Source organism: Rhinopithecus bieti, unplaced genomic scaffold (genome assembly GCF_001698545.2).
Source record: "Rhinopithecus bieti isolate Rb0 unplaced genomic scaffold, ASM169854v2 scaffold_33474, whole genome shotgun sequence".
NCBI classification, from domain to species: Eukaryota; Metazoa; Chordata; class Mammalia; order Primates; family Cercopithecidae; genus Rhinopithecus; species Rhinopithecus bieti.
In genome coordinates this window covers 316,750-343,194 of record NW_016814460.1, presented here as the reverse complement: position 1 = coordinate 343,194, position 26,445 = coordinate 316,750, and the positions used below count along the sequence as shown (strand labels likewise).

The 26,445-nt window shown below is 42.4% G+C and overlaps 1 protein-coding gene across 1 annotated transcript in view; it reads left to right on the top strand.

The window, feature by feature from the left end:
* Positions 1-17,083: 17,083 nt before the first annotated feature.
* The window catches only part of NCKAP1L (NCK associated protein 1 like), a 50,739-nt gene continuing 41,377 nt past the window's right edge, over positions 17,084-26,445 (top strand). Inside the window, exons 1-3 of the mRNA XM_017850928.1 lie at positions 17,084-17,353; positions 18,815-18,925; positions 20,633-20,725. Of these exons, the coding sequence (XP_017706417.1) occupies positions 17,252-17,353; positions 18,815-18,925; positions 20,633-20,725 (306 nt within the window). The 5' untranslated portion in view covers positions 17,084-17,251. The remainder of the gene's footprint in view (positions 17,354-18,814; positions 18,926-20,632; positions 20,726-26,445) is intronic.

Sequence of the window (26,445 nt, the reverse complement as noted above, 5' to 3'; positions counted from 1 at the left end):
TTAGCAAATTTTAATATGTAATACATTATTATTAACTATAGTTACCATGCAGTATGTTAAGTCTGTAGAACTTATTCATCTTAAACTGAATATTTGTACCTTTTAACCAACATCTATATCCCTATTACCCCAATACACTACAGTTCTTAAGTAGTAACATAGTAGATACTTGATTATTTGACTTGAGAACAGGTATATTTTTTCAGGTACTGCAGCAACTATATGACATCATCTATCTTGTGAAGAGCATGGGGGAGGAAAGAGACTAAAATATTTAGGTTTTTTTGAACCTCTTTTATACTGCAGCTACTTGGAAAGGCAGAGCAAAAAGGCCTATAAAGTATGGACCAACCACAGGATAGATAAAGATGTGGAACCAATGGGATATGTTTTGATGCATATCTAGGACATGAGTAATGGGTCTTAGCAGTTTTTTCCCTTGTAGTTCATACTATGAATGTAAGGGTTTAAACCTTAAAACCTGATTTTAGGGGAGAAACTTTACCAGAAATTCTTTACTATTCCATAAATATAACTTAAATTGCCATTTTTTTTTTTTTTGAGACAGGGTCGCACTGTGTTGCCCAGCAGTGGCACAGTCTCATCTCACTGCAGCCTCAACCGTCTGAGCTCCATTGATCCTCCCACCTCAGCCTCTTGAGTAGCTGGTGATTTGCTTTCCAGGAAACTGATTTGCTTTCTAGGAGGCTAGGGCGAGTATTAAATGACCAGCAAGTAGGCAAGGCTAGGAGCAAAACTGCACATTTATTTTGGTCCCCAGCTTCAGGAAAGAAGGTGTGGGGGAGGGGTGAGGTCCATCCGTCTCCGGCAGGGGAGGCCAGGGGAGTCACCCGGTGGAGCTCTCGGGCGGAGTTCCTACAGTCCCGACAGGAGTGAGGGCTGAGGAAGTGCGCGCAGCCCGCCGCGGGGAGCGGCTTTTATGTCCTGGGCCTGGGAGTGGGAGGGCAGTGGGCGGGATGTAGGCGGGTCAGGGGCCGGATAGTGGGCGTGGCTAGGCGGGTTCCGGTTTTTCTCCGTCGGAGGTCGGGTTGCGCCTGCGCAGTCGACCTGTGTCTTTCCCGGGCCGGGAAAGCTGACGGTGAAGAATCCGGAACTGCACCATCTTGCCTCCGTTCGTCCAAACAGCTGGGACCACAGGCACTCGCTACCATACTTGGTTAATTTTAAATTTTTTTGTAGAGATGGGGTCTTGCCATGTTCTCCAGGCTGGTCTTAAACTCCTGGGCTCAAGCAATACTTGTGCCTTAGCCTCCCAAAGTGCTGCGATTACGGGCATGAGCCACTGTGCCTGCCCTTAAATTACCTCAATAGAATTTTTTATTTTATTTTATTTTGAGACAGGGTCTTGTTCTGTCCTCGAGGCTGCTGGAGTGCAGTGGCATTAACACAGTTCACTGCAGCCTTGACCTCCTGGGTTCAAGTGATCCTCCTTCCTCAGCCTCCTGAGTAGGTGGGACCATAGGTACATGCTACCATGCTCAGCGAATAGAACTTTTTAGAGAAGAGAACCTGGTTAGCAAAGTTTTTGAAAGGTTGATTTATTCTGATAGAAATATTTAGCCCAGGTGGGGTGGCAGTGGCTCACACCTGTAATCCCAACACTTAGGGAAGCAGAGGTGGGAGGATAGCTTGTGCCCAGGAGTTTGAAACCTACCTGGACAACATAGCAAGGCCTTGTGGTATTCTCCACAAGAAGTAAAGAAAGAAAGAAAGAAAGAAAGAAAGAAAGAAAGAAAGAAAAAAGACAAAAAAGAGAAATATTTAGCCTAGACTACTGAGTCTTTCTTTTATCCCATCGATAAAATATAGATTCTCCACATTCAGCAACCTTGCTTGTAGGTACAGGATGACTACATAGTCAAGATCATACCTATCTTAAAGTGTCTTATAGCTTAACAATAATAAAGTGGAATGAAAGGTTATTTGGAGACATGAGCCTCCTGTTATGGGAAATTGGGGAATAGTTTAGGCTTTGGGAATTCTAGGAAGGCTTTGAGGTAATTACTTTTTTTTTTTTTTTTTTTTTTCATGAGACGGTGTCTGGCTCTGTTGCCCAGGCTGGAGTGCAGTGGCCGGATCTCAGCTCACTGCAAGCTCCGCTTCCCGGGTTTACGCCATTCTCCTGCCTCAGCCCCCGGAGTAGCTGGGACTACAGGCACCCGCCACCTCGCCTGGCTAGTTTTTTGTATTTTTTAAGTAGAGATGGGGTTTCACCGTGTTAGCCAGGATGGTCTCGATCTCCTGACCTCGTGATCCACCCGTCTCGGCCTCCCAAAGTGCTGGGATTACAGGCTTGAGCCACCGCGCCCAGCTGAGGTAATTACTTTTAAACACTACTAAAAAAAATTCATGTGCTTTTTTTCCCCCCCATAAGTTTATTTGATCTTTCTTGAAGCTTTGACCAAATGTTATGTTAGAAGCCACAAAGTGATGTTTTAACTTCTATTGTGCTTTCTTGTGAAGACCTCAGAATTTCTTAAAGATTTGAGTAGCTCTGGCACCCATACTTTGAATGACACAGTTACCTATTAAGTGATGTGTTTTTCTCTTAAGACTAGGGTGGCCAACCTGATTAGTCTGGTTGTCCCAGGATCATTATTTTTATTTTTGTTTTTTTTTGAGATGGAGTCTTGCTTTGTCACCCAGGCTGGAGTGCAGTAGTGTGATCTTGGCTCACTGCAACCTCTGCCTCCCGGGTTCAAGGAGTTCTTCTGCCTCAGCCTCCTGAGTGGCTGGGATTACAGGCACACGCCACCACATCTGGCTAATTTCTTTTTCTTTTTTCTTTTTTTTTGAGACAGAGTCTTGCTCTGTCGCCCAGGCTGGAGTGCAGTGGCGGGATCTCAGCTCACTGCAAGCTCCGCCTCCCGGGTTCACACCATTCTCCTGCCTCAGCCTCCCAAGTAGCTGGGACTATAGGCGCCCGCCACCACGCCCGGCTAATGTTTTTTTGTATTTTTAGTGGAGTTGGGGTTTCACCATGTTAGCCAGGATGGTCTCAATCCCCTGACCTCGTGATCTGCCCGCCTCGGCCTCCCAAAGTGCTGGGATTACAGGCGTGAGCCACCACGCCCAGCCGCTAATTTCTTAATTTTTTGTAGAGACAGGGTTTTGCTGTGTTGGCCAGGCTGGTCTCGAACTCCTGACCTTAGGTGATCCACCCTCCTTGGCCTCCCAAAGTACTGGGATTACAGCCAGGATAATTATTGAAAGTGAGCCCTTTCATACTCAAAAGTATCCTTGTTTGGAAAAACAAAATCATGTGGTCACGTCAAATAAGACTGTATGGCCTTTTAAGGGAAGATTCTCTATACATAAAATATGATAAAGAAAGACACTTGATGGGCCGGGCGCAGTGGCTCATGCCTGTAATCCTAGCCATTTGGGAGGCCGAGGTGGGCAGATCACGAGGTCAAGGGTTCGAGACCAGCCTGACTAACATGGTGAAACCCCATCTCTACTAAAAATACAAAAATTAGCCGGGCATAGTATGTGCGCTTGTGATCCCAGCTACTTGGCAGGCTGAGGCATGAGAATCACTTCAACCCGGGAGGTGAAGGTTCAGCCGAGATTGCACCATTGGACTCCAGCCTGGGCGACAGAGTGACACTCCATCTCAAAAAAAAAAAAGAAAGACATTTGATGATGTTGGGTCATTTTCCTTAGGGAACTTTTTTTTTTTTTATAATGTGGTATCGATATACCAAAGGATAATTTTAAAAATTGAAAATATGTGTAAGGCCTTAGTCAAGAGATGAAAGTAGGCTGGGTACAGTGGCTCGTGCCTGTAATCCCAGCATTTTTGGAGACCGAAGAGGGTAGATTGCTTTAGCCTACCAGCCTGTGCAACATAGTGAAATCCTGTCTGTACAAAAAATTAAAAAATTTGCCAGGTGTGGTGGGGTGTGCCAGTAGTCCCAGCTACTCAGGAGGCTGAAGTGGAAGGATTACGTGAGCCCAGGAGGTGGAGGTTGAAGTGAGCAGAGATTGCCCCATTGTACTCTAGCCTAGGTGACAGGTAAAGCCCTGTCTCAAAAAAAAAAAAAAAAAAAAAAAAAAAAAAAGATAAAGTAAGAAGATTATTCTAGAAAATAGGTAAGGATTAGCCTCCTACGGGAAGAAAATATTCAGTTGGCTATAACTTCTTTTAATTGTAAATCTAAATACACCTGAAGCAATCACGAAACTAAGCAAAAAAAAACCATATCATTATTTTAAAAGGCTTATTTAGCTACAATAAAAAACAATTATGGCTTCAGAGATTTTGGCCTGTCATAAATCGGGTCTTGGTTCAGTTTAAGCACCAAGTATTTCAATATCTACTAGATGCACAGCAGCAGACTAGTGGTGTAACAAGTGCAAAGCAACACATGATTCCGACTTCCCTCGTGAGGGTTTGTGGTATGGTTGAGGTTGGAGAAAATTGTCTATACTTAACTGCCATGATAGAAATCACTGAAGAAGATAGGGAAGGTTTAAATGAGGTGAGGAATAAGAGTTGGATTAAAAAAAAAAAGCTAGAACAGGAATTTAAACAATTGAAGGGCAAGGGGTGACATTTAAAAATGAACAGAGTGAAAAAGAATAAGGGATATTTAAGCTGGGAGTAAGTTGCCTGTTACAGAGTTAGGAAGGTACATTTGGAGCCGTGTTCCAGATTCAGCTTTCCATAAAACACTATCCTTTAAGCATGGGAAGTTTTGTGTACAGAACTGATTGAAGAGTAATCTGATGGTTATATAGTAAGTGACTTGGAGAAAAAGCACCAGCTTGCCTGGCTAATTTTAAATTATTTTATTTTGTAGAGACAGGGTCTTGCTATGTTGGCCGGGCTGGTCTTGAACTCCTGCCCTCAAGTGATCCTCCCACTTTGGCCTCCCAAAGTGTTGGGATTATAGGCATGAGCCATGGAACCTGGCCAGGAAAAATATTCTTTATTTAAATAAATAAAATCGTGTTAAGATGCCAACAGTACCAAGAGTTGTTACCTAAAACTTGCTAGTTAAGATTTCTCCGAAGTTTAAAAAAAGACTTAAAAATAAATATTTTGTCTGCTGGCTATTTAATCTACAACTTCTCCATCACTTTTTATGATTTGTGGGGGGAAAGAGAAGACTGAGGTAGTGTCATTTTGATGGCAAGTTTTTTTGTGTGTGTCTTTTTCTGAAATGAGGTTTCACTCTGTCACCCAGGCTGGAGTACAGTGGCATGAACACAGTTCACTGTAGCCTCAACCTCCTGGGCTCAAGTGATCCTCCTGCCTCAGCCTCTTGTGGGACCACAGGCCTGGCTATTACCCTGTCTGGCTAATTTTTTGATTTTTTTGTGGAGACAGGTCTCACATTGTTGCCCAGGCTGATTTTGAACTCTTGGGCTCAAGCAATCCTCCTGCCTCGGCCTCCCAAAGTGCTGGGATTACAGGCGTGAGCCACTGTGCCCAGCTGCAAGTGTTTTTGTGGAAGATCTAAGCTTGATGTGTGTTAGTAGCATTTCAAATAGATCCCTAGACAGCCCTTTCTCCTAAGACTAATTTAAAGCCATCAGGACTTTCCCTGCATTCTGTTGTGGGTGAAATAGGAATGTGAAATAGAAAATATGGTTTAATTTTTTGAAGAGAAAGTTTGTTTAAGATCTTTAAAGATTAGGATAGATTGAGGTGTACGTTAAAACAATAGACAGATCAAGTTTTTTATTTTTTATATTTTTTTATTTTTTTTTTTTTTTTTTTTGAGAGCGGACTCTTGGCTCTGTCACAGCCCAGTGGCTGGCACGCAAGTGAGCGGACTCTCAGCCACTGCAAGCTCGCATCTTCCGGTGTGCCCCCAACAACCCGCCATTCTCCTTGCCCCCGCCTCCCCGATGTAGCTGGACTTACACAGGCGCCAGCCAGACTTTTCGGCCGCCCGCGCCCCCGCGCGCGCTAGCTCTCTCTTTCGTTACTTTAGTAGAGACGTCGGGCTTTCGCCCGGCTTAGCCCGCGCAGGATGCGCTCCTCGATCTCATCCTCTGCCTCCATCCATCGCGGCGCCCGGGGGGCTCCGGGCCTCGCGCGCAAAGTGCTGGGATTACGCAGGGGCTTTTGCCACCGCGCCCGGCCACATGCAGTTTTTTTTTTAATAAAGTTATTTTAATCTTTTGCCAGGGCTTTGTTTTCTAGGGATGTTTATCATCCTATTAGCCTCTTTTTTTTTCGCTTTATGTGTCTTCGAGCTCACTGTAGCAATGATGACTAATAAAAAGAGAGAGAGGAAACGTTAGGGGGCCCGGGGCGGCCGCCCGTGGCTCAACGCTTAATCCCGCGCAGCTTTGGGCAGCCCCCGAGACGCGGACACTCGGATCATGAGGTCAGGAAGATCGAAGACGCATCGCTGGCTATACGGTGAAAGCCCGTCTCTACTAAAAATCATACAAAAACTAGGGCCGGGCGACGAGGCCAAAAAACGGCCTGTATGTCCGCAGTCTAGCTCGGTGAGGCTGAGCGACAGGCAGAATCGTGAAGCCCAGGGAGGACGGAGCTTGCAGTGAGCTGGAGAGCAGAGCACTGCACTCAGGCTGGCCGGGCAGAGCAAGAGCTCGCGTCTCAAAAAAAAAAAAAAAAAAAAAAAAAAAGAGGAAAGTTAGTTGAAATCCAGTACTGCAGAATTAATCTAGATAATCAATTATAGGACATTACAGTTACTCTATCAAATGTAATTGGTATTACTAAGTGTCAGAAGAGAAATCATTGATTTTGTTTTTGCTTATTTCTGTTTTGTATAATTATTTTGCACTTTCCCATCTTCCTGTGTGTGTGGCAGGTAACTCCATGAAATGACTCCTATAACTCTTGGATGTGCCCTTCAAGCTTGTTTAGTTGGCAGTCCTGACCTCCTTCATGTACAATATGCTTATTCTTTTCCCTTCACAGTTTTGGAAATTGGTCTTTTATTCTTTGAAAACCTCACACAGAATCAAGAATGTTGTGTATGCAAGTCCTTGATGGAATACAGTCTGAAGCAGAGCCCTTGAGAAGGAATGGAAGTACTCAGGGCCCACCAATACAGATCTTTTACATTTGTAATTGAAGCTTAGGCATCTGCCATGCCTGGGACCTGATGGCTGTCTCACTTTAAGAATCCAGGTTTAGGCCAGGTGCGGTAGCTCACGCCTGTAATCCCAACACTTTGGGAGGCCGAGGCGGGCGGATAACCTAAGGTCAGGAGTTCAAGATCAGCCTGGTCAACATGGTGAAACCCCGTCTCTACTAAAAATACAAAAATTAACTAGGCGTGGCAGTGGGCACCTGTAATCTCAGCTACTTGGGAGGCTGAGGCAGGAGAATCGCTTAAACCCAGGAGGTGGAGGTTGGAGTGAGCCAAGATCACGCCATTGCATTCCACCCTGGGCAACAAGAGCGAAACTGTCTCAAAAAAAAAAAAAAAAAAATCCAGATTTAAAGGTATTCTGCTGTCTCTTCCAACAATGAAAAGATGGTTTATCTTACCTTTCACAAACCAGCATTTTTGGAGCAAAAGTCTTAAGAAAAAAATAGAGTATGATGCATATTATCTACAAACATATAAAATACTTTTTTATATGTTTGTAGAGAAGGCTATCTGGTAGCAGAGATGTGAGTCTTCCTTCCACAGTTGTTGCCAAGGAGTGGGTGCTTTGCCACCTCCGTTACATTTAGGTATGGTCACATGACTAGTTTTGCCAGTGGAATATGAATCAAAGTATTCTTTTCCAGGCTGAGGTGGTGGAAAGGCAGTTGTTCCTTCTCCATTCTCTTTGTGGTAGCTTTGGAAGCCAAGTGTGGAAGGTGACAGTCACAAGGTGGAAAGAGCCTGTGTCCTCAAATCACTACCACGCACTGAATACTTGTGTTGGGATTTATACAAGAAAACTTCTGTTGTGTTAAGCCATGATATTAACACAATTTGGAATTCATATATAGAAGCTAGCATTGCTCTAACACACACATACATCATATTTAATATTAGTCACCCTTGTGAGGGTGATTGTGAGGCAGGCTTGCACAGATGAAGAGGATGTGTTTAACAAGTAACTTCCCTACTATGCAGTCATAAAAAGAACAAGATTACATCCTTTGCAGCAACATGTATGCAGCTGGAGGCCATCATTCGAAGAGAATTAACACAGGAACAGAAAACCAAATACCACATATTCTCATGTTTAAGTGGGAGCTAAACATTGAGTACACATTGTCACAAAGATGAGAACAATAGACACTGGGAACTAACACAGGGGGTAGGTTGGAAGGGGGGTGAGGATTGGAAAACTATTGGGTACTGTGCTCATTTCCTGGGTGAGGGGATCATTTGTACACCAAAACCAGTGACGCAAAATTCACCCATGTAACAAACCTGCACACTGAACCTAAACCTAAACACTGAACCTAAAATAAAAGTCAAAAGAAAAAAAAAAAGGAAGTAACTTCCATTAAGGTCAGAGCAGATAGTCAAACTTACATCTGACTGAAGGCTAACGAGGTCTCCCTTATAACATGCTGCATTTTAGAGAAAGAGATCACTGGAGATAAGACAAATCCCACCCTTTCAGATTACAAGTTTCAGTTTATACCAGTAATTTTTTTTATGGATAGGAAAGTGACCAGATATTGGTATGATAAGAAGAATCTTTTAAGTGTTCTAAGTGATTTTAGATTTTAGTCAGATTCCTTTTTACTGGGTTGCCTCTCCAGAGACAGGTGATATTCTTAGATTTACTATTTTGATGGTTCTTGTGAAGGATTTTGTGGGAAGAGTCTTAAGACTTAAGTCTTCAGGGCTTTAGTACTTATTACTATGAAGGGCTTAGGGTCCAGGCCTTAATTCATGAGTATATTCGCTGTTTCACCTTTGTTCACCTACATTCCAGACATCAGGGTCAGGAATCTGTTAGCATTAGAAAGTTTTCCATTTAGTCCTAAACTTGGAGAAATAACCTTTAGGAAGATTAAATGGCTCTGAAATAAAGCAGACCACAAGTTATAGAAGTAGAGTAGGAACTTATTTTTGTTTTTTCTTCCTCTTGTTTGTAAGGCTTCCATAGCTATGTGATATTGGAGTGGGAAAAGAAGCGATAGAATTTTATGCCACTTATCTGCTCCCAAAATGAAAAACTTACCATCATCTACAGCAGTTCTGTTGACACAGCCTCATGTTCCTTGAGCTTTTTTTTTTTGAGACGGAGTCTCGCTCTGTCGCCCAGGCTGGAGTGCAGTGGCATATGGTCAGAAGCTTGTTTATATTTATTTATTTATTTATTTATTTATGACAGAGTCTCACTCTGTCACCCAGGCTGGAGTGCAGTGGCGCGATCTTGGCTCACTGCAAGCTCTGTCTCCTGGGTTCACGCCATTCTCCTGCCTCAGCCTCTCAAGTAGCTGGGACTACAAGTGCCTGCCGACACGCCCAGCTAATTTTTTGTATTTATTTTTTAATAGGGACGGGTTTCACCGTGTTAACCAGGATGGTCTCAATCTCCTGACCTCGTGATCCGCCCGCCTAGGCCTCCCAAACTACTGGGATTACGGGTGTGAGCCACCGCGCCCAGCCTATTTTTATTTTTTGTTTTTAGAGATGCGGTCTTGCCATGTTGCCCAGGCTGGTCTTAAACTCCTGGCCTCAAGCAGTTCTCCCACCTCGGCCTTCCAAGGTGCTAGGATTACAGGTGAGACCCACTGCACGCAGCCTGATTTTTTTTTTTTTTTTTAACATTAACTTTTTATTTCTGAGGTTATTTTCTCCCTCTAGTGGCTTACAGTTCTTATCAGGAGAGCTTACTCTTCTGCATAACAGGTGGTACTGTAACCCGCTGGCTGGCCTTCTGTGGTTTGGGTCATAAGGATATATTTCTAAGGCTTCTGGCTTCATGAGGACTAAATGGCAGGAACCACAGGTTGTCAAAGAAAAAGGATGACATTTAAGATCAGGTAGTCTGGCATAGACCTATTTTCTGTTGTCAAAACAAAAGTAATATGAAAGATATGAGTATCTCAAGTCTTACCCATGAAAGTTTTGAGTAACCAAAGCAATAGCCTAGCCAGTTATTCACTGCTTCCCTGCTTTGGAAGGCAAAAAATTAACATCTGTATATATTTTTAGTCTTATAAGTTGTGTTAAATAGAGTGCTTGTCTCTCAAAGTATTAAACAGGCAAAGATCCTTGGAAAACTCATAGTCTGAAGTAATATGAATTTTTTTTTTGTAGACAGAGTTTCGTTTTTGTTGCCCAGGCTGGAGTGCAATGGCGTGATCTCGGCTCACCACAACCTCTGCCTCCTGGGTTGAAGTGATTCTCCTGCCTCAGCCTCTGAGTAGCTAGGATTACAGGCCTGTGTCATGCCCGGCTAATTTTGTATTTTTAGTAGAGACGGAGTTTCTCCGTATTAGTCAGGCTGGTCTTGAACTGCCGACCTCAGGTGATCTGCCTGCCTTGGCCTCCCAAAGTGTTGGGATTATAGGTGTGAGCCACCATGCCCAGCTGATGAAATTTAATCCTGTAAGCTTGAGTGCTGGAGAAAGAAAGGCTGGGGCAGCTGGTTCCTTTATTATTCAGCATTGGTCCCTCCATCCCTTCTCCAGCTTACCTAAATTAAGCTCTTTGCCAGGGAAAGATGCTAATTGTCAGGTCAGCATAGCCACTTTTGGAGAAAAGGAATCTGAAGTATGAACAGTACAATGTTTAAGTTCAGGCTATTTTATAATTATAATAATTATTTTTTACAGATGGGGCCTTGATATTGCCCGGGCTGGAGTGCAGTGGCTATTCACAGGCGTGATCATAGCACATGACAGCCTCACACTCCTGGGCTCAAGCAATCCTCCTACCTCAGCCTCCTGAGTGGCTGGGACTACAGGCACATGCCAACATGCCCATCTTGGGCTACTTTATAATTACCTGAGAATGCCAGTCTCAAATTTCTAAAGTTGTAGGTGTTAACTATGAACACTCCTATAAATGATCCAAGAATATACCATCTCAAATCTGCTGCATTTTACTGCCAATATAAGGCCTACTTTCTTCCATGGCTAGCTGTCTTTAGCTATCCTAGCAGACATTCGTATTAAGGACTCTCAAGTTTCCAGGCAACAGCTACACCAAGATTTCTGAAAAGCATGGACAGTATAGTTTGATAGGGGGAAAATAAGATCAAGGCAGACTGGAATAAGCAGTAGGGATAGAAAAGTGCCTTAGAATAGTCCATTTCAATTCTGCTTTGCATCATGCCTAGGGCATAGATAAAGGGCACAGAGCTAGACTATTAAATGTCAGATTTTCCTGAGGGCATTTTGGTGACTAAATCCAGGGATTTAGACTCAGGTACCTTTCAGGAACACAAACCAGGGTAGTTGTTTAAAGCTTTCACTGCATATTAATGATTATGTTAGAGCCATGAACCCTTATTATAAAGTGAATTGGCTCTCTGGAAAATAAAGGCTGCAGTATAATTCAATATTGCATACAGTTATCTTTAGATTTTTAAAGATAATGGAAAAAGAGCTTCAATAACTCAAATGTAATCCTCAGTAGTCCTCAGACAACCCCAAACCCTCATTTTGGCCAGCAGCCTAGAAAAGTATGAAGTTTGACCAGAATGATAAGGCGGTCTTAATAAATGAAGACTGCTTTAGAATAGGTGGTGAGAATTGGTGACGCTGGTTTATTCACCTGATTATGGATAGCTGAATGGAGGCTAAAACCATTTCGTTTGATATATGTTAGACATGGCCAAAGTATTCCCAACCTTTGTGCCACCTTGACATTTAAACCTAGCCTAAAGGATCTTGAGACCTACTTTATTCTTGAAGCAGTGTCTGTCAAGAATCTGAAGGCAAGTGTGAGTCGAAGGGGAAGACAATCCTTTGGTAAGACAAAATAAGACAAATAGCTGAAGTTTGAGGAGAGGGAGAGCACAGTACCTTTTAGCCCAGTGATGTGAATCAACTTTCCATTCAAATTACTCAATTCCTGTCTTCCCACCATATGTTCTATGACTTTTCAGAGGTTCGGAAATTTTTGATGTCATAGTTAAGTCGTAGAGAAATAGCTCTCAATCCTGATTGTTCATGAGAATCACTGAGTAGTTTTAAAGTGACAGGTCCTTTGGTCCCACTCCAAAACTACGGGATCAGAATCTTCAAGAATGGGCTCTGGCTAAATGTGGCTTTAAAAGAGTTCCACAGGTCTGGCACAGTGGCTCACACCTATAATTCTGGCACTTTGGGAGGCCGTGGTAGACAGATTGCTTGAGGCGAGAATTTTGAGACCAGCTTGGGTAACGTAGTGAGATCCCCATCTCTACAAAAAAATTTAAAAAATTATCCTGGTGTGGTGGTGTGTGCCTGTAGTCCCAGCTACATGGGAGGCTGAGGCAGGAGAATCACTTGAGCCCAGGAGTTCAAAGCTGCAGTGAGCTATCATGACACAATTGTACTCCATCCTGAGCATCAGAGTAAGACCCTGTCTCTATTAAAAAAAAAAAAAAAAAAAAAAGAGTTCTACAAGGGATTCTACTTTGCAGCTAGGGCTACCAGGTCGTACTTTGGGAGTAATTAAATACCTTTAGAAGGGTTCCTCCAGCTTATGGGAGAAACTGCTGAATGGTCTTTCCAATACGTTTCTCTAAAGACTACTAGTTGGCATAGTTAGTTCCATTAATTTTTTTTTTTTGAAACAGAGTTTTGTTCTTGTTGCCCAAGCTGGGGTGCAATGGCATGATCTCAGCTCACTGCAACCTCTGCCTCCCGGATTCAAGTGATTCTCCTGCCTCAGCCTCCCGGGTAGCTGGGATTACAGGTGTGTGCCACCACACCCGGCTATTTTTTTGTATTTTTAGTAGAAATGGGGTTTCTCCATGCTAGCCAGCTGGTCTTGAACTCCTGACCTCAGGTAATCTGCCCACCTTGGTCTCCCAAAGTTCTGGGATTACAGGCAGGAGCCACCGTATCTGGCAGAAAATTTTTTTTTGAGACAGGGTTTTGCTTTGTCTCTCAGACTGGAGTGCAATGGTGCAATCACAACTCACTGTAGCCTCAACCTCCTGGGCTCAAGCAATCTTCCTGCCACAGCCTCCCGAGTAGCTGGGACTATAGGTATGTGCCACCATGCCTGGCTAATTTTTGTATTTTTTGTAGGGATGGAGATTCACCATGTTGCCCAGGTTGGTCTTGAACTCCTGGGCTCAAGCCATCTGCCTGCCTCAGCCTCCCAAAGTGCTGGGGTTATAGGTGTGAGCCATTGTGCCTAGTTCCATTTTTAAACCTAGAGTTTTTCTTTATGAGTGTCAAATAGAATCCACAGAAAGTGACATAACAAGCTCACTACACACTCAAAGATCAAAATTTTACTTTACTGTTGACATTCCTAATCCAATGTAGCAGGTCTTGAACGAAACGTTTACATATGCCATATTATTTCATCAGTTCCACAATTGTATGAGGGATTACCACCATTTTATAGATTAGGAAACAACTCAGTGGTGATAGACAGCTAAAGTTACAAAGCTAGTAAGTTTTTAGCATTGTTAATATTAATCGAGGTAATACATGTCAGCTTGAGTGCTTATAGTACTTCAAATGCTTTACATGTACAGAGTAAGTAACTAGTTTATAACTTTTAAAATACGCACAATAGTTCCGTGAAATAGGAAGTATTATCGATATCATCTTTATTTTACAGACAGGATAAATAGGATGTGAACTCAAGATATCTGGTTCCAGAACCTGGGCTCTTGGTCACTGAATCATAAGGCTCAGCCCACTGTACTCAACTACACTTGAGCCAAATTCTGTTTGATAACAAAGTGTAGGCTTTTCCCATATACCAAGTACAGGGGAATACGTGTTTCCAGGTTTCAACAATCTTTTGGTTCAGCTGGCTAGGCAGTATTATATGAAATGGGCAGTTAAGGATAGCCTGATTTAGATATAAAGTATGTGGTATAGACCAAGTGTTGTGGGAGTTCGGCAAAACCTAGACTTGGGACTATTGAGCTAGATCCTGAAGATTGACTAGGATTTGGGTAAGCAAGAAGGAAAGCATGCGTAAGTGAAGTCAGAGAGGCAGACATGAACATAGCACATTCACAGCAGGCTGAGAAGGTGGTTCCCACCAAGTTGGGGAGTATCTATTAAGGAGCAGAAAACAAGATTGGCTTGGGATGGAGAGTCTTCAACCACATTTTCAGGATCAAGACAAGAAATTCAAGCGAGGTGACTCTCAAAAATTACAAAAATTAGCCAGACGTGGTGGCCTGCACCTGAAGTCCCAGCTACTCAGGAGGCTGAAGTGAGAGGATCTCTTGAGCCTGGGAGGTCAAGGCTGCAGTGAGCCATGATAATGCCACTGCACTCCAGCCTGGGCAACAGAGTGAGAGCTTGTCTCAGGAAAAAAAAAAAAAAAAAAAAAGGAATGCAAGTGAGAAAGAGCTGATAGAGATAGAATTATACTAAGCTCACGAAGACTGGTGCCATGCTGCTGCTAAGCTTCCTAGATGTTGACCTCTTATTGCTTGCTCCATATTCTCCTTGGTAAAGGTAAAAGACCAGTAGAAATCCTACAAATTGCTTTAGTAAAACCTGGGCTTCTTTGATAACAGCAGGTGATTCAAATCTTCATGACCAATATCACATTACCTCGGGCCCACAGCTTTCTAGGGACCCAATTTAGTAAATAAAATGGAAGGCAGATTCTATATTCCTAAAATGCAAATTCTACCTTAGAGGTATTTGAAATTTCATGCGTTAAGTGTTGCCATCTTGCTGCTGCTTTTAAAAATACATTCTCTTTGGAGCATGGATGTTAAATTTCTTTTTAAAATTAAAAAACATTTAGATTCAGGGAATACACGTGTAGGTTTGTTACATGGGTATATTGTGTGATGCTGAGGTTTGGGCTCCTAATGAACCCATCACCCATGCCCAAGTAGTGAACATAGTACTCAAGTATATTTTTCTTTCTTGCCTTTTAAAATGTATTTATTTAGAGACAGAGTCTTGCTCTGTCGACCAGGCTGGAGTGCAGTGTTGAACTCCTGGGCTCAAGCAACCCTCCCACCTCAGCCTCCTGAGGAGCTGGGACTACAGGCATGTACCACTAACCCAGGCTATTTTATTTTATTTTATCTGCAGAGGGGTGGGGGAAGGTCTCGCAATGTTGCCCAGGCTGGTCTTGAACTCCTGGCTTCAAGCAATCCTTCCTCCTTTGCTTCCCAAAGTGCTAGGATTATAAGAATGAGCCACTTCACCTGGCCCCAACTTCTTAAGTAATAGTGCTGATCAGCCTTGTCTCTCTTCTCCCACTCCCTAGAATTTATTGAGACAGTGGGAACTCTGGATATGGAAAATGGGAATGATTGAAAACCCGAGAAAAGGAATTGGCAAGGTGGTGGAAATGAAGAGAATGCTTTTTGATTTATAATTTCTCCTAGGACCTTTTGCTTTGTGTCTTGAAAGAAAGTTGAAATGAGTTGAAAATTTCCTTGAGTTATGGAGTTAAGGCCTCATTGGAATGGCAAGAATATTTTAATGCTAAAATTCATTCAAGTCTCTAAGATTTAAGGGTGATTACTAATTTCCTCTTTTTAATCTTGATTAATTTGGTTCTTCTTCATGGGGCCTATTTCCTAATTTAGTCTTAATAATTCAACAAATAAACCAGAATAATTATTGAGTGACTGCCGTGTCCAAGAGGTGTTGTTCTAGATCAGCGTTTTTCAGCATGGAATATTTGTAACAAAACCTCCTACAACAGTGCTTATATAAGTACAGACTTCTAGGCCGCACAACAGACTCACCTACCTATCAATGCTAATCTCGGAGGACAGGGATTAGTCTGTTTCTCAAGCACCCATAAATACCAGGGTACTAGAGCACTGGTTCTCAAACTTGAGTGTGCATTGGAATCACCTGGAGGGTTTATTAAAACACAGAGTGCCTGGACCCACCCCAGAATTTTGGATTCAGTGGTCTGGGGCGGGTCCTAAGAATTTGCATCTCTAACAAGTTTCCAGGTGATGCTGATGCTGCTGGATCACATTTTGAGAATTGTCATGTACTTCTTGAGAATTACTATGTACTGTAGAAGTACAATGCACTGAAGTAGAGCATTGTGAGGAATATAAAAAAGTATTAGAGGCCGGGTGTGGTGGCTCATGCCTGTAATCCCAGCATTTTGGGAGGCTGTGGTGGGCGAATCATCTGAGGTCAGGAGTTCGAGAGCAGCCTGGCCAACACGGTGAAACCCCATGTCTACTAAAAATACAAAAATTAGCAAGGCATGATGGCGGGCGCCTGTAACCCCAGCTACTCAAGAGACTGAGACTGGAGAATTGCTTGAATCCGGGAGGTGGGGGTTGTAGTGAGCAGAGATCGCGCCATTGTACTCCAGCCTGGGCAATAAGAGCAGAACTCCGTCTCAAAAAAAGAAAAAAAAGACAAAAAAAGGATTAGATATAATTCCTGTCATTAAGGAGCTTATGCTATAGTTGGGGGAGATACAACATACACTATAAAAATATAACAAGGAATATATATATTTGACAATATAAAATTTAATACAATATTTGACATTGATGGGGTCTTTAGGAGAAGATGGGATTTGATCTGGGTACTAAAAGATGATGAGGCCGAAGGTTCATAGGCATCCTTGGATATAAAAGAGCGAAAATATAGAGGTGTACAGGGGTAGGGTGGTAGATACTTGTTTGTCTAGCATAAAGCTTTTATTTTATTTTTTTACAGAAATGGGGTCTTGTTATGTTGCCCAGGCTGGTCTGGAACTCCTGAGCTCAAGGGTTCCTCCCACCTTGTCCTCCCAAAGTGCTGGGATTACAGGTATAAGCCACTATGCCCAACCTGGTGTAAAGCTTTGTCTAGGACACCTATGGGGGCATAAGACCAAAAAGGTTGGTGCCAGTCTGTGAAGAGTCTTCAAAGCCTGTCCTTCTCCTCAGCTCCACCCATTTCATAGCCTTACCAAAAGTGCTGCACAGCCAGAAAGAGGAAGTCTCCCCTGCTGAGTGTGCAAGAGGAAGCACAAGAAGGCTCTAAGGGCCTGTGAGCCATAATGACTGATTTCACCCATGAGCCAATTGCAGAGGAAACAGAAGACCAGCGCACCAACCACGCTGGGTCCCTCTGCCCAGAGGGTGTCACCACCTAAGCTGAAAGTGTTTGGGAAGATCAGACGTTGCTGTCTGGTGCTCCTCTCTCTTAGTGGCCATCATGTCTTTGACATCTGCTTACCAGCATAAATTAGCAGAGAAGCTCACTATCTTGAATGATCGCGGTCAGGGTGTTCTCATCCGTATGTATAACATCAAGAAGGTAAGCATGAACAATGGGACCAGTCCTGATTATTCCAGCAATAATTGGGCAGGGAACCGTGAGGAGGCAGGTGCAGCAGTTAGACTCCCCCCTTTTTCCACTGCTTTTCCACTGACTATAATCTACATAATCACTCAGATTATATGGGCCCGCCAGTTCAGGAAGGCACAAGTGGAGGCTTCTTTTCAAGGCTTCCCCTTTCTAGGTATGATTCTCACCCCCAGTGACGGCATCTGCTTTCCTCTGGGGATGGGGGTGAGGGTGGGGATGGGGAAAAAATGGTTGTGTTCCGAGCAACTTGGATAAAGGTCTGGGGTCCAGCCTTCTGGGTTTTATTATTTATTGCTGATCCTCTACACTCTGAAGAGATCTAAAGCTGGGTCTCTGGCAAAAACTTGTCTGTGGAAGTACTTCCCTAAAAGGAAAAAAAAATAGATAATTACATATTTAGATTAAACAGGGTAGGTGTCTTCTGAGATGCTCCTGGGGTAGTTCATGCTGCGGTGGTTGTGTGTGTGTGTGTGTGTTTGTGTATGTGTTTTAGAATAGGAACTGAGGAATTGAAAGAAGCTGGTGACAAGAGGTGGGCCAGGGGCTGGGCAAACCATAGAAAGTAAAGAGATAAAGACAGGGGTGTTTATGGGGAGTTCCTGGCATAGAAAATAGGGGACTTTGGGGGAGGGAGCTTTTGTGTCTTTTGTAATAAAACACATCACCAGGAACATGGTTTCTCTGTTGTCATGAATTCTGTAAATGCCCTTTGGGATAAGAGACTTACTCAGTGAACAAAACTGTGACACTGAATCTTGTACAAAGTCTAAATCCTGAGCAGCTGCTTTTCTCGTTGCTTCCGGTTTCAGTTGAGGGGCGGGGAAACAGCTTCCTCTTTGTGCTGGGCCAACCAGACATTAAACTCTACCCATCAAGACAAAATGCCCAGGTTGTTATTAAGTTCTTACATACTTGGCTTAATGTCTTGGACTTTTTTCTTGACCTACTCTCATGCTTTTTATTATTTATTTATTTATTTATTTATTTATTTATTTATTTATCGGAGTCTCGCTCTGTCACCCAGCCTGGAGTACAGTGGCATGATCTTGGTTCAATTGCAACCTCCGCCTCCCGGATTCAAGCGATTCTTCTGCCTCAGCCTCCTGAGTACATGGGACTACAGGCGTGTGCCACCACGCCCAGCTAATTTTGTATTTTAGTAGAGACAGGGTTTCACCATGTTGGCCAGGCTGGTCTCGAACTCCTGACCTTATGATCCGCCCGCCTCGGCCTTCCAGAGTGCTGAGATTACAGGTGTGAGCCCCTGTGCCCGGCCTCTCATGCTTTTTAAATTGATTCCAGGTTGCCTTTTCCTAAGACAGATTATGAGAATGAATGTTGCAATAAGAGGTATGTTTCTGAGGAGGAGGAGGAGAAAGGGTTGAAATATAGTACGGTTTCTCTCTGCAGACTTGCTCAGACCCCAAATCCAAGCCACCTTTCCTACTGGAAAAGTCCATGGAACCATCTCTCAAGTATATCAACAAGAAATTTCCTAACATAGATGTCCGAAACAGCACGGTGAGAATTTGGTCCTTCTCTCCTTTCTCTGAAGTAACTCTCTACTTGAATGGCTGTAATTCTCCTCTTTTGATGCCTCTCTTCAAACTTGGCAGGGGATGGAGTAGTTTTTTTTTTTTTTTTTTTGAGACAGAGTCTCGCTGTGTTGCCCAGGCTGGAGTGCGGTGGCACGATCTCGGCTCACTGCAAGCTCCGCCTGCCGGGTTCACGCCATTCTCCTGCCTCAGCCTCCTGAGTAGCTGGGACTACAGGTGCCTGCCACCGCGCCCGGCTAACTTTTTGTGATTTTTTTTTTATTAGAGACGGAATTTCACCGTGTCAGCCAGGATGGTCTCGATCTCCTGACCTCGTGATCCGCCCGTCTCGGCCTCCCAAAGTGCTGGGATTACAGGCATGAGCCACCGCGCCCGGCCGGAGTAGTCTTTTTTATTAATGCTTTTCCAAGGCTCAACCATAGGGCTTCAGGTTGTTGTAGAGCTTTTTTTTTTTTTTTTTTGAGGCGGAGTCTCGCTCTGTCGCCTGGACTGGAGTGCAGTGGCCGGATCTCAGCTCACTGCAAGCTCCGCCTCCCGGGTTCACGCCATTCTCCTGCCTCAGCCTCCCGAGTAGCTGGGACTACAGGCGCCCGCCACCTCGCCCGGCTAGTTTTTGTATTTTTTTTAGTAGAGACGGGGTTTCACCGTGTTAGCCAGGATGGTCTCGATCTCCTGACCTCGTGATCCGCCCGTCTCGGCCTCCCAAAGTGCTGGGATTACAGGCTTGAGCCACCGCGTCCGGCCGTTGTAGAGCTTTAAGTCTCGAGAATTTTGAGATAAATGGGATTCTTCCAGGGTAAGCTGGAGCAAACCATCACCCTCTTTCCTTTGCAAGATTCAAGAGAAAACATTGTTTTTGTAGAAGACAGCTCTATCAGCCCAGCAGGGTACAAGTATTTTATTGTTTCTGTTTCCCACTCGTTGTTTCTTTGCTGTTTGTCTTAGATTTATGCGTCTAACGGGATAGCTCTACTTTTCCCTTATTAAATGTTAACCCTAGATTTCTCACCCATCTTTGTAGCATCTTTGCATTCTGTTTCTTTTGACTTTGATATAAATAGTATATCTGTTCATCTGAAAGTGTCCTTAAAATTTCCTCTCATTTAGCCCTCTATATCTAGTCAGGATCACATGCAACCATTCTACCTAGATAGACAATCTCCTTTGTTTAAAGACCTTCAGAGCATTGAAGAGTTTCTAACTTCGTCTGTCAGTGTATTTCAACCCTCTTTCTTTTTCTTTTCTTTTCTTTCTTTCTTTTTCTTTTTCTTTTTTTTTGATATGGAGTCTCGCTCTGTCACCCAGGCTGGAGTGCAGTAGTGCAGTTTCGGCTCACTGCAACCTCTGCTTCCTAGGTTCAAGCGATTCTTGTGCCTCAGCCTCTTGAGTAGCTGGGATTACAGGTGCCCGCCACCACGCCCAGCTAATTTTTGTATTTTTAGTAGAGATGGGGTTTCACCATGTTGGCCAGGCTGGTCTTGAACTCCTGATCTCAGGTGACTGCCCGCCTCAGCCTCCCAAAGTGCTGGGATTGCAGGCATGAGCCACTGTGCCCGGCCTCAACCCTCTTTAAGAATGTTTTAGGTATAACCACTGTTCTTCTTGAGTTACTTGGATCAATTGTCTTCTTATTTTGCATTTTTTATATTGTTTTGTTTTGTGTTTCTCTCAGCAACATTTAGGACCAGTACATCGTGAAAAAGCCGAGATAATTAGATTCCTCACCAACTACTACCAGTCGTTTGTGGATGTTATGGAATTTCGGGTGAGCTCTCTTGAGCCCTTTCCAACATAGGCAAGGTCTTTCAGAGGCTGTTCTTTCTTTAGATGTTCATGTATTTGCTTAAAACAAGTTCTTGAAAAAATGAGAGAGATGTACTGATATGGAAAGATATCTAAGTTATATTGTTAAATGAAAGCAAATTTAGTATATGATAAAATAGTATATGATACATCACATTTCTATTTTAAAAGAGTATGTATATATGTATTTAGTAAATACCTAGGAAAGATCTGGAATATTTTACATTAAATTGTTAAAAATAACTACCTTTGGGGATTATGACTGGCTTCAATTTACTAAGCTATGCATGTTTTTTTCTATTTTAAAAATTGTGGGCAGGGCGCGGTGGCTCAAGTCTGTAATCCCAGTACTTTGGAAGGCCAAGACGGGCGGATCACGAGGTCAGGAGATCGAGACCATCCTGGCTAACACGGTGAAACGCCATCTCTACTAAAAAATACAAAAAAACTAGCCGGGCGCGGTGGCGGGCGCCTGTAGTCCCAGCTACTCGGGAGGCTGAGGCAGGAGAATGGCATGAACCCAGGAGGCAGAGCTTGTAGTGAGCTGAGATCCGGCCACTGCACTCCAGCCTGGGCGACAGAGCGAGACTCCGTCTCAAAAAAAAAAAAAAAAAAAAAAAGAAAGAAAAAATTGTGGTAAAATACACGTAATACAAAATTTATCATCTTAATCATTTTTAAGTATATAGTTCAGTGGTATTAAGTATATTAATAATGTTGTGCAACCATCTTTTCATCTTGTAAACCTGAAACTCTCTACCCTTTATGCAGTAATTCCCCATTTCCCTTTCTCTCCTGCCCCTTGCCATCACAATTCTACTTTGTTTCTGTGATTTTGACTATTCTAAGTACCTTATATAAGTAGAATCGTAAAGCATTTGTCTTTTTGTGACTGGCTTATTTCATTAGCATAATGTCCTTCAGGTTCATCCCTGTTGTAGCATATTGTAGAATTTCCTTTTTAAGCTAAATAATATTCCATTGTATGATTATACTACATTTTGCTTGTCTGATCATATGTTGATGAACACTTAAGTTGCTTCCAAGTTTTAGCTATTGTAAATGATGCTGCTATGAACATGGGTGTACAAATATATCTTCAAAACCCTGCTTTCAATACTTTCAGTTGCACACACGGAAGTGGAAGTGCTGGATCATATAATAATTCTATTATTAACTTTTTTTTTTTGAGTTAGGGTCTCACTCTGTTGCCCAGGCTGGAGTATAGTGGTGCAATCACGGCTCACTGCTGCCTCGACCTCCTGGGCTCAGGTGATCCTCCCACCTCAGCTTCTTGAGTAGCTGGGGCTAAAGGCACATGCCACCACACCTGGCTAATTTTTTGTAGAGATGGGGTATCCCCATGTTGGCCAGGGCGGTCTCAAACTCCTGGGCTCAAGCTATCCACCCACCTCGGCCTCCAAAGTCTGGACAGTGCTGGCCTATTTTTAACTTTTTGAGGAACTGCTATACTGTTTTCCATAGTGGCTGTACTGTTTTACATTCTCACCAACAGTGCATAAGGGCTATATTTCCTCCACATCCTCACCAACAATTGTTATTTCATTTTTTTGAGAGTAGCCATCCCAATGGGGTGTGAGGTATTATCTCATCTAAGTTTTATTTGCATTTTGCTAATAATTAGTGATAATGAGCATTTTCATGGGCTTATTGGCCATTTACATATCTTCTTTGAAGAAATGTCTGTTTCATTCTTTGACCATTTTTGAATTGGATTTTGTGTGTGTGTTGAGATTTAGGAGTTCTCTATACAGGTTGAGTATTCCTTATGGAAAATTCTTGAGAACAGAAGTGTTTTGGATTTCGTATGTTTTCAGATTTCAGAATATTTGCATTAAGCAGTTCAGCATCCCTAATCTCAAAGTCTGAAATTTGAAATGTTTCAATGAGCATTTCCTTTGAGTGTCATGTTGGTGCTCAACAGGTTTCAGATTTTGAAGCATTTTGGATTTTCAGGTTAGGGAAGCTCAATCTGTATAAGCTATATATCTTTGCATTATTTGAGCTTTAAAATTTCAAGTATTTTCCACAATATTTTATTACAAACCTACTGTAAAATTTCTAGAATAGTACAATGAGTATTGTTATACTCTTCTCCTGGATCTCCTAATTGTTAGTATTTTGCCACATTTTCTTACCCTTCTCTATTTTTTAATGAGCTATTTGAGTTAGCTACATACATCATGACATTTCCTTTCCCAAATACTTAAGCATACATCTGCTAAGAGCAAGAATATTTTCTTACCCAACCCTAATATAATTATCATACTCAGGAAATATAACATTATGGCTAGGTGCTGTGGCTCACGCCTGTAATCCCAACACTTTGGGAGGCTGACAGGGATGAATTGCTTGAGCCCAGGAGTTTGAGACCAGCCTGGGCAATATGGTGAAACTCCATCTACACCAAAAAAAAAAAAAATTAGCTGGGCGTGGTAGTGAGTGCCTGTAGTCCCAGCTGCTTAGGAAGCTGAGGCAGGAGAATTGCTTGAACCTGGGAGGTCAAAGTTATAGTGAGCCATGATTGTGCCATCGGCCACTGTACTCCAGCCTGGGTGACAGAGTGACACTTTGTCTCAAAAAAAAAAGAAAGAAACAAAACCCCACCCAAACTAATATACAGCCTATATTCACATTTCTCCAATTGTCTCAAGGATAATACGTTGGATTTAGTTATGTCTCCTTCGTTTTTAATCTAGAATGATTTCCGGCCTTTGTCTCATATGACACTGACCCTTTTGAAGAGTCCAGGCTAGTTATTTTTGAGAATATCCTTCCATTTGAATTTCTTTTATTGTAACAGTTTTTGGTAGCAATACTACATGAATGATATTTTATTTGAATTTTAAACAATGAGCATGTATTATTTTTATAAACAAAAAATAAAAATTATTTAATATGATGTTTTTGAAAGAAAAATTGATAAGGTATTTTAAACATTTTAAAAATTAATGTAATTTTACCTTCAGAAATTTGTCATAAGGAAACAGAATTTTTACTTGGGGAAATAAAAAAGACATATGTATGAGAATATACTCCATTGCATTATTTATGATAATTACAATGTGATAATTGGTATATCCAATAAATAAAGGTTTGGTTAAAAGTTTAGAGTATGTGCCCACAAATGAATATTCTGTAGCTGTTGAAGTATACGTATATATACACACACATATACATATACACACACACACACACATATATATATACACACACACATATACGTATATATTTTTTCTTTTCTTTTTTTTTTTCCAAGGCGGAGTCTCACTCTGTTGCCCAGGCTGGAGTACAGTGGCGCAATCTCGGCTCACTGTTGCCTCTGCCTTCTGAGTCTCCTGCCTCAGCCTCCTGAGTAGATGGGATTACAAGCACATGCCACCACGCCTGGTTAATTTTTGTATTTTTAGTAGAGATGGGGGGGGGGGTCTCACCATGTTGGCCAAGCTGGCCTCGAACTCCTGACCTCAAATGATCCACCTGCCTCGGCCTCCCAAAGTGCTGGGATTATAGGCATGAGCCACCGCACCCAGCCAATAATATATTTTTTATATGAATTTGTATAGAAAATGTTTATCTTACGTTGTTTAATGTAAAAGCAAATTGCAGTACAGTTTAAGACAGATGTAAGATGTCCCTAAAATGTATATTTGCATAGGTAAATATGCACATAAAGGAGATTGGAATTCCTGATCAGTGGGATTATAGTTTAACAAAACAAATTAAAATTAAACTTGTCAGTATTTTCTAGTGTTTCTACAATAAACATGTATTATTTATGTATTCAAGAAATAATGCAAATTTTAGCCCTCTGAGCAACCCAAACTTGTGGTGGCGTTATAGTATTTTTTCAGATGATACAAGAATAATGTATTCTGTGCCTACCCTAGGAAGCAAATCCAGGATATTCAGTAGATCACATAGTGAAGAGAAGTGAGGACAAGAAGGACTGTAATGTATGTATGAAGGAGGGTCAGGTCTGAGAGTATTCATTGTGGAATTGAGAGTAGTGGTTAGGAAGAGGGTAGGCACTGGTGAAGGCAGTGGGAAGAATGTTGGAAGCACATAAAAAAGTCTCTTACTGAGAAAAGTTGAAGGGCAAAGGAGATTTTAGAACACTTGGTTGCTGCAGTTGTAAATAAAGTTCTGAGCCCAAGGTATTTGGTATGGCTTGTTTAGGAAAGGAGGGGAAATAGGAACATGGAAGTATGATGCACTGTTAAGTAGGCACTGAATTAGACAGACTTGGTTTCAAATCTCAGCTTTACCACTTACAAACTGTATGACTTTAGATAAGAAACTCTTTAAATTCCAGTTTCCTTATCTATAAAATGGGAAAATAAGATTTACTATGTGAGACATCTGTGAGAATTAAATGAGATAATGCATGGACAACATCTAGCTTGGTGTTTAGCATATAGTCAGGCAATAGACCAACACATGTTATTTCTGTTCCCTTCTGATTCTTGTCTTTAGAGAATAAGACCTGCTTAGTGACATTGGTCACGTGAGTGGCTGAAAGTGAATTTCAGCTATATTCCACTGGAATTCGGTTGTAGGCTGAAGTTGTAGAAAGGCATTCCTAGCAAATGAGGAAGTATAGACCTAAACAGAGGTCATGTAGCATACAGGGAAAATCAAAAGCTCTGCGTTCAAATTCTAGTACCATTCCTTACTAGCTCTGTGGTCTTAGGCAAGTTTCTTAACTGCTCTTGTCCTTGGTTTCCTTATCTGTTAATTTAGACACAGTCTTTTTTGGGAAGATAAGTAAGAAACACTTTTCCTACAGATTTTAATAAATTTTGACAAATGTATATGCCTGTGTAACCACCACTACAAAGTATTTAATATTTCTATCACTCCAAAGGTTCCTTGTGCCTTTTTTTTTTCCTTCAGCCAACCCCTACCCTTCACTCCTGGCCCCAGGCAACCACTGGTCTACTTTCTAGAACAGACTTTTCTTTTCTAGCAGTTCAAATAAATGGAATCTATACAGCATGTATTCTTTTGTGTCTGGCTCCTTTCACTCAGCATAATGTTTCTGAGATTCATCTATGTTGTTGCATGTATCACTGATTCAGTCCCCCTGCCCCCACTTTTTGTTTTTTTGAGACAGAGTTTCGCTCTTGTTGCCCAGGCTGGAGTGCAATGGCATGATCTTGGCTCACTGCAACCTCTGCCTCCCGGGTTGAAGGGAGTCTCCTGCCTCAGCCTCCCAAGTAGCTGGCATTACAGGAATGCACCACCACACCCGGCTAATTTTGTATTTTCAGTAGAGATGGGGTTTCTCCATGTTGGTCAGGCTGGTCTCGAACTCCTGACCTCAGGTGATCCACCCACCTTGGCTTCCCAAAGTGCTGGGATTACAGGCATGAGCCACGGTGCCCGGCCTCAGTCCCACTTTTTGCTGAGAGCTATTCCATTGTATGGGTGCGATTTATCCATTTACCTGTTGATAGACATTTGGGTTGTTTCTAGTTTTTGGCCATTATGCGTAAGTTGCTGCAAACTTTCAAGTACAAATCTTTGTAGGGACATATTTTTCATTTCACTTGGGTAAATCTAGAAGTTGAATTGCTGAATCACATGGTAAGAGTATATTTAATTTTATAAGAAATCGCCAAACTTTTTTTCAGAGTTGTTCCATTTTATCCTCCCACC